This window comes from Taurulus bubalis, assembly GCF_910589615.1.
Source record: "Taurulus bubalis genome assembly, chromosome: 2".
In the NCBI taxonomy this organism is placed as follows: Eukaryota; Metazoa; Chordata; class Actinopteri; order Perciformes; family Cottidae; genus Taurulus; species Taurulus bubalis.
In genome coordinates this window covers 42,879,848-42,888,291 of record NC_136590.1, presented here as the reverse complement: position 1 = coordinate 42,888,291, position 8,444 = coordinate 42,879,848, and the positions used below count along the sequence as shown (strand labels likewise).

The 8,444-nt window shown below is 42.3% G+C and overlaps 1 protein-coding gene and 1 pseudogene across 3 annotated transcripts in view; both read right to left on the bottom strand.

The window, feature by feature from the left end:
* LOC306733270 overlaps positions 1 to 8,444 on the bottom strand; it is a 161,851-nt pseudogene that overhangs the window by 110,624 nt on the left and 42,783 nt on the right. The gene's annotated exons all lie outside the window — the stretch shown is intronic.
* usp25 (ubiquitin specific peptidase 25) overlaps positions 4,763 to 8,444 on the bottom strand; it is a 28,432-nt gene continuing 24,750 nt past the window's right edge. For both annotated transcript variants that reach the window (XM_079214173.1, XM_079214172.1), the window contains 2 exons: positions 6,859 to 7,051; positions 4,763 to 5,637 (listed from right to left, as the gene is read on the bottom strand). In XM_079214173.1, coding sequence (XP_079070299.1) covers positions 5,465 to 5,637; positions 6,859 to 7,051 — 366 coding nt within the window. In that variant the 3' untranslated portion in view covers positions 4,763 to 5,464. The remainder of the gene's footprint in view (positions 5,638 to 6,858; positions 7,052 to 8,444) is intronic.

Below are 8,444 nucleotides of genomic sequence, written 5' to 3'. Positions count from 1 at the left end.
TGCAACACAAAATCAAACAACAATCATACATGTTTTATAGAATTTATAGTGCTTCATGTTCATGAATATAAATGCTAAAGACAAGCAGGATTTGGACAAACCTGAAGACTCTTCCATTGTCCAACACACGGTGTAAACACCAGTACATCTGCCACCGCCTGTATGATGTTATAAAATAAAATCATCCGATTTTTCATTGCATTCATTTCAAATTCAACCATGTTCCACACATGAAATAAAAGGTATTGGACTGACTGATTACCTTTCACTTACTTTCATTTTCATGTATTTGGTCGGTGACTGATTATTAAGCCACGTCTATCACAATAAATACATGTGAAAGTATAAAACAAATATGCTGGCTGTAAGATAGCTAGAAACTGACTCAGGGAGCATGTATCCTCTGGTGATGTCCTTTGGAAACATTAACGTCTCTTGTAACTGAATAGTCACATTTGTTGCCAAACAGCGTCATAAACGACCATTCAGTGACATATTAGGAGCTGTAATTGAAAATTTGCATATTATGGCTTGTTGGCCTATCACCATTTATACTTAATCTGGTTCAACGTACTGGGTTGGCTATAATCTAGGGCACAGAGCAGGTACATTTAGCGACTGTCCCTTAAAAATAAAAAGTGACTTTGTAGACTTCGTTATGGCTCTAAATTGTTCTGCGAAAAAAAGAGTACGCTTTGCAGTAGACATTACAGGAAATGTGCGTATGAACGGACTTCAAAATAAAAGCTACAATGTAATCGATGTTCTGGTGAATGTGATAGGCATTCGTTTAATAAGCCAGTTTATCAATAACAACATTTGTGAATTAATAAATACAATAAATTAAATGAATGATACATTTAAAAAAAAAAATATATTGCCTGCAAACTGTATTTCAGAGAAATTGTGTATTGCAATTGTGTGAATAATAAATCAAACTTAATAATACAAAATGAATTTGACTGACTTTAAAATGACAGTACTCCACCTAGGTTCACAAACATCATGTTTCTCAGACTCATTTTCACCACCTCAGTGTGTCACTCAGATAATATCAGGGCAACTTGATGTGGATTTCCAAAATAAGAGCATTTTAGCAATTAGATCAAAATGAATAGGAAACAGCCTGTTGCCAAGCATAAACGTCACTTCAGAGTGACAGCAGACCACTTCAGTGTGTCACTCAAACAGTATCAAGACATTTGGAAAGTTAAAGCCCTTCAAACCTCACATATCTACACAGCGTGTTGCTGTTTGCCAGCTTAAGATTTAATAGAGCTGTCAAGGCTCCATTGTGTAATATTACCAAACTAACGTTGGGCCAGTCCTAAACTGGGGAGATGTGGGACGTGGACACGCTGTGACTAGCTTTAAATTAATTGCAATGTAACCTTTAGAAATATAATAAACAATTTCTTAGAGCTTGAGCTCTAAAACTAAAAACATCTTTTTCGACTACACCTTGAATAAGGAAAGTAGCACTTTAGTGGCACTTACTGATAGCACTTTGTAGTTTAACTGTATTGATTCCTGTTGTTCTGAGTTTGTACGTATGGTTGAATGCACGTATTGTAAGTCGCTTTGTTTAAGTTTCACAAAGACATACCTGTTACCTGAGCTATAACCAGGGACACACAGTCAGTGGGTTTGCCTGTCCTGAGTAAAGTTTGGCAGAGATTCTAGTAAACAACATTAGCAAATTAATGTGAAGCAATAAAGAAGAGGCGGTAGTACAGATGGAGGACAAAATGCCATACATGACATAAAAATACTGTAATTACAATTTTCTAAATCGCAGTAAATAATTATGTTTTTTCCGCCGGCGGTCTTGACACTCACTTAAAAATGGCCGCCGCTCCGTCACCTTCGTAGCTTTCCATCGTGTCTCTTTCAGAAGCCTCGTCCTCCAGCAGGGAACAGCAGCGTGTGCTTAGAGCTTTTATAAAAAAAAAAAACAAATAATGTATTTGTGTGCTAAGTTATCCATTTACCCGTGTTGAAAGGAGTTGTTTTTGACAGCCATTAGCTGAAGCCCGCCAACGGCAGTGTAACGGTTATGTACCCATGATGCATCTGGCTCTCGAGTCATCAAACCAGAGGCAGGCTGTGCTTTCATTACATAATATTTATTTAGCATGCCGGGAAAATATTCAGCATATCCCAGAATATACATAGTTTGTTGAATGCAGTATGTAAATTCCTACACTAAAGGAATAATCCACCTTTTAATTTGAACACAAATGTATTTCTAACTGGAGATAATTAAACCATATTTGTGTGGTGAGGTGCAGTTAACTAAACAGGAAAGAGCCTTATAATAAGTACAGTGTATATCTAGGACATATATGCACACGTTAGTGTACATTTAATTGACTATAATTAAAAAGGACTTGGCCGAGGTGTGTGTATTCGTCCTCTAAAAAACCGGCAGGTCATGCAGCGTGTCCTTGGGGTTTCAATTTGGAGGCTGTTGTAACAACAGTTCAAACCTCTAATTAAGCCTGCCCATCAGTATCATGGCCCGTATTAAACTGCAGCCGTCTATACTCTATAATCATCACAGTATTTGGCCTCGTGCCCCACTTCAAGTCAATAGCAATGAGCAAAAATGAAGGGAATGCAGCCGCCAATAATGATAATTAATGCCACATAAACGTTGGTACTGCAAATGTTTATGGGGCATTAATTATCTTAGAGGTATCTCGAAAGACCAACTCAGAGATGGTCTCACACACACAAACACTGGTATTTTTGTCTTCATTTTGTATAAACTAAGGTAAACCAAGGACAACATACAATGGATCTCCAAGTCATATTACTTGTCGAATCTTATGACAAGGATTAATTACTCATAAACAGAGAGGTATTCATCATCTTCAGGCAGATAGCGATGAGTCAGCGCATCAGGTGTCACAGGGAGTCGGAGGATCGGTGGAGAGGAGGCTGGTCTCAGTAACTATTACGATGGGTCGAGGGTGGAAAGCTTCCTCGTCCGTTTGCTCAATGGGCCTCAGTGCGGTTAGCAGGAAGCACGGACACGGCAGCAAAGGAGGGACTGTGAGGCCCGGGGGTGTAAAGAGAGGTGTGACGTCCCCAAAAGGTGCATTATGGCAACGCTCCAAGTGGCAGTAATGAGAAACTCCACTCACCTCGGCTTCCTCATGCCAGTTTATTTGCTTTATACCACAGGAAACCAAATGGATGCAGCACTGCTCTGCTGCTGGAAGAGGTTTTGTTTAGTTTAGCATTTCAATGCATTTCTTATTAGGCGTGTAGATATTTTTAACTCTAACTGCTGCCTTTTTGTTAGTGGGGGTCTTTTACTCGTTTCCGTTACTTTAACTCTGGGATTGAGGCTAAGAAAGTAAGACGCTGTGTTGGAAAGTAATGTTGTAAAAGCACATTTACTTAAGGTACTATATGCTCTTCTATACTTAAACTCCACTACAATTCAGAACTGAGTATTGCACTTTTATTCCAGTAGTTACAAGATACTTTATAAATCATATATTACACAAAGGAAAAAGCTCAAAAATGTAAGAAAACAAAGCAAAGACTAAATAATAAATGCAGATTTTGGTTGCAGTCTTGTTTTCCTTTTGTTCCTTGCTCCTCATCCCACGACCCCTCCGGGGCGACCCTTCGGAGGGCACTTGATGCATACTTAAATACTGAAAGAGCATTTTGCTGATGATATTTCTGTACTTTATGTTGGACTTTTGAGGCAGGGCTTTTACTTACAATGAATGATATGATGTATAGTATGTTTTACTTTGAGTAAAGGATGTGAACACTACATTGTTACATAAAAGGGCTCTAATGCAGGACCAAATCAAGTCAATATGAGCCAGGGTTAACAGTCCAACTACTGTTTTTTGAGAACAGCTTGTGTGCAGCAACATCTGTTCAACACTCATCCAATGATGTGACAGAACTGTGGATGAAAATGTAGCTGCTTGATTAAAAAAGAAAATCAGGCCAGAGAAGGAAGACACAACTGTAGCAGACAAGCCGTCAACTGCTGGTTCATCGCTGGCACGGGAAGATGTGAAGGAATGCACACGCAGTTGTAACGCGTCACGCGAGGTTCATCCTCGAGTGTGCAACGGTTTGTGTGTGCAAAAGTATTTTGAGATCCTGTGACAGCCGGAACCATTTAAAAAAAGAAAAAAAAAAAGAGCTCAAAGATTGTTTGTACAGCTTGTGATGAGCACACTGAAGACGAGTGAAACATCAGCTCGCTTCGTGGCAAAACAGCGGGAGGGGAGTGGGCGTCGACGTGAGCTCGTTACCAAATCTGTGCAATACACACTGGAGAAAATATATTCTTCCAGATGGATGACTTTTAGTGGTTTGGAGTCAAATTCGAGACCAACGCACATTCAAAACCCTTCCAAAAGAGGATTTTGATTAATGAGCTGCACCACGCTAGTAGCAACGTTTTGGGAAAAGTGCCTTCCTGCTTTCATCGCTTGTAGCAATCAAGAGTTCCTGGAAATAACTATTTCTCCAGGAAATCGGTCAAAAAAATGCATCATTCGAATGAAAGTTTAAAAAAAGTTTGATTCTAACAAGCTGCATAATAGGAGCTGAATTAGCACAGGATCACATAGGGAGCTCTGACCGCAGATCTCAGGTCAGTGTGCTACCTACCATGCTAACATGTTAACAAGCTAGGCTTTGCATCACCAAAATGTCTCCGCCATAATAATAATGTCAATGTACGTCGTTGTTGTTGGGTAAGCAAAAGAAAAAATCGACATCAGGCAAAACATTTGTTTATTTGGCCTAAAAGGGCCATAAATAAAACTTTATTCTCTCGATTTATTAACAAGCCACAGGAAGTCCGTGGCCGTCTACCACAGCACTTAAAACCTCTCGTTCCGGCGCGGTCCAGAGACACGAGAGCCTCTGAGATACTCTGAGCCGCCGATTAACTCTCTTCCTCACTTCCTTAGAAAAAAAAGAAACAAAACGTGGTAATACTGTACCAAAGTGGAGGCGGAGCAGCGGGGGCTTCAGAAAGGGCGAGGAGTGCGGTCGGGGAAGCTTGAATCAAAACAGCAATAACAACAACAACAACAACAATAATAAACTATGAAAAACCCTCAAACGTGTTTTCTTATTTTCTAAAAAAAGAAAAAAGCTGAAGCAGAGTGTGCTTGGCTTTCAACCACTGCAGGATTGCCACTGTTTTTTTTTTTTTTCCCCATCTCATTTCTCCATTCCCTCCCCAACAGTCCACCCGTCTTTTTCCTCCGTTCCGCTTTGCTTCGAAAATAAAAAGTGAAATCATATTTATAATGGTAAAATCTATAGCAGCAAAAGAGTAACAGAGGAGTAACAGCTAGAAGCGAGAGACCTCTGGATTTAGAAGGAAGGCATGGGTTAAGAGAGTTCCATGGATGTCTGCCCGGGGTCGGGCCCGTGATTGCGGTGGGGCGTCTGTCCGTCCGTCCGGAGTTCATCTCCCGTCGGTGGGCGCTCTGCCCACGGCGGCCATGACGCGGCTGAATCGCTCGCTCAGCTCCAGCGTGGAGTAGGTGGGCAGCTTGGGAGGGTCGTGGAAGCTCTTGATCTCCGTCGAGCAGTCCAGCAACTTGGGGAGGAAGTCGGTCAGCTTCTCCTGGAGGTTGGCTACCGGCGGCAGGAGGAGGACAGACAGAAGCAAAAGGGAATGATTAACTAGATGGGCCTCGCAACACACAGAGTGGTGGCAGTCAGATTCCTAAAGGCAGAAATCACAGGGTAAATATTTTCCGTGTGATATCACGCGTAGCTTGAGAGCATGTTCCACAACAGAAACAGCTTGCGGAGCTGACGATAATACTCAGCGGTTTCCTCAACGCGGGCCAGGATCTGTTGAGAGACTGATACTGGAGCGCGCTGATAAAAGCTGAACGCCCTTCACTCGCATCTCTCTACCAAGAAATTATTTTCCAGGAGATTTCTTTGTGTAATCGGACAGACCATCTTTCGCCGGCAAAAACTTTAAAGCGGCGAAAGAACTGAAATTTGGCCTTCGATTTATTGTTTCAGCACTAGTCGTGTGGCTTTACATGTTTTCTGAAGAAGATGTATGCTGATGAGCAGACAGACTGACAGTTGGCAACACTTTACTTTCAGTCCCACTATTAAGCATGCATTATTGGAATAAAAACACATGTAATAGGCTGGCAACTAATCATTATTTTCATTGAATCCTCTTATTTTTTAATGATTGACACATTGTTTTCTCAGTAAATGATAATTAAAATACTTGCAGTTTACTGACTCATCTTGTACTTGTTGCAGCTCTAGTTTATAACACACTATTAGCAGATATAAGTGCTCAGTAATGTAGCTTTCAACAACTATGACTTTGTCTCTGGTCATTCATAAGTGGAGGCGGATGTATAAGCAGATGATGATGACAATATAGTAAAGCACTGGTCTAATTATACTAAACATGTTGATAAGTTATAACTGTTGCCTAATACTGTACATTATTCAGCACGTAAAATGTCCTCAGAACTAGATTGTAGTGTACCCCCTCCATTTATCGAATGGAAATTCTAAAGTGGGGAACTTAAAGTAAAGTAAAGCACATGTCTTGTGATCTGTAATAAATCTCAAATTTACGACTGTCGCTGGGAAGCTCTGAAATCATGTGAGCAACATTTCAATTCTCAGATTTCCCAGGACAAGTGCGTGCAAACGCTGCCCGACCTCGAAGCCTTTCGCCCGTGTGAACCCAGCTGTGGCCCGGTTCTGACGATCTTTGGTACGGGTGAAGGGAATGTTCTAGTAACCTCGGACCTCACCGCTCCAGAAATATCTAATAGGCCGCCTCTCTCTCTCTCTCTCTCTGGGACTCACGTTCCATCTCTTGGCCCAGGTAGGAGCACCAGCGGTTCCTCATGTCCTCCACTGCCAGCAGGTCTCTCTGGGTGTCGTGGATGAGCAGCAGTGGGATGCAGGGCACCACCAGCTCGTTCATGATGCCGAGGCCCGTGCTCACCTCCGGCTCCTCTCCGGACTCAAACATGGCAGCCGCTTGCTCGTTCAATTTCTGTGGGGCAGACCACGAGGAATCGTTAATGCGTTACTAAAACAATTGTGTAATATTCATTACTTATATTACTATAAAGCAAGGAATGTCAGTGTGTGTATGTGGTTGTCTGATCTACCTCACACTTGGTGGGTGTGTTGCTGACACGTTCAGCTCTAAAAACTTGGACTAAACAAACCCAAAGTGCTGGTCAACAAAGGGGGCGGGGCTGCAGAGGCAGTTCCCTTTTATTCCTGTTGGATGCTGGGTATACCGACGTTCCCGCCTTGGAGTCCAAGCAACCGCCCCAAATGACCACGACCCCCACGGCCACTAGTGCTCCGATATAAAGCTTTTACGTTTGCCCAAGATCGGGCTCAAGCTACCTTTTTAAATGAACGAACCCAACCACCCCATCATTAGATCTACGATAATAGAGAGTGGTGGGGTGCTACATTCATATTTAAGGATTATGGAATTCTATTCTTTGAAGCACTTTGATTTGGGGAACAACAGTTTGAACACCTCTTCTCTGGACTCGTGCATGAAGGCAAAGTTTCCTTCCAGGAAAGGAAGATTATTACAATTTGAAATAACTTTGCTATCTTTTCTTTTTCACATTTTTGCGTTTTCTTTTAACTGCGAAGTTCATTTCCCTATTCTTGCTCTCTTCTTCCGAAGATGTTTTTCCATTTGTTCCAATAAGTAGAGACAGCTAAAGCACTAGTCGTCCCAGTCATCGCTAATAGCACAGAATATCCTCCAGCCCCTGGAACTGAAGAGGGTCCTGAGGTTCTTAAAGCATGTGGAGCGGATTCCAGCTTCTCTTGCTGTTCTTGGCCAAAACCACCTTGCTGTCACAGACAAACTCCCTGACCTCCTCTGTGAGGAAACAAGCAGTTTTTTTTTAATGCGAGCCAGTTTGGAACCACACACAGAAAAAGAAGAAAAAAAGCGAGTACACTAACTGTGTCAATGTTAGCAGTGTTTTCAATTAAAACAAGAGCTGGAGGTAAACAGCTGAGCGGGCGGAGCCAGAGGTTCTGGCCAGAGATCTGAGATGACCGATGGGGCCGAGCGGGGCCGAGGTTTGAGGTTAGCCGAGGACACGCTCGTGTCTCATGGTAATGTGTTTACACTCGCTGGCCCTCCTGCTTCCTATTCCCTTTCCAATGATTACATTATGAGCACAATGCTGGTGTGAGGTTACCGAGTGCACCGCCGAGGACCAGTGCGAGGCCGACCTGACCAAAATACCCTCGGCTCGTACCAGAAACACACAGAGCACACGGCCTGGAGCTTTGATGAAAATGGGGCCTCACAAAATCACAAAACGCTGAAAGGATTTTCATCTGGCAGCATCGGATAAAATAAAAAAAACCTCAGTAGGATCTTTTGTGGGCTGCGAGCAAGC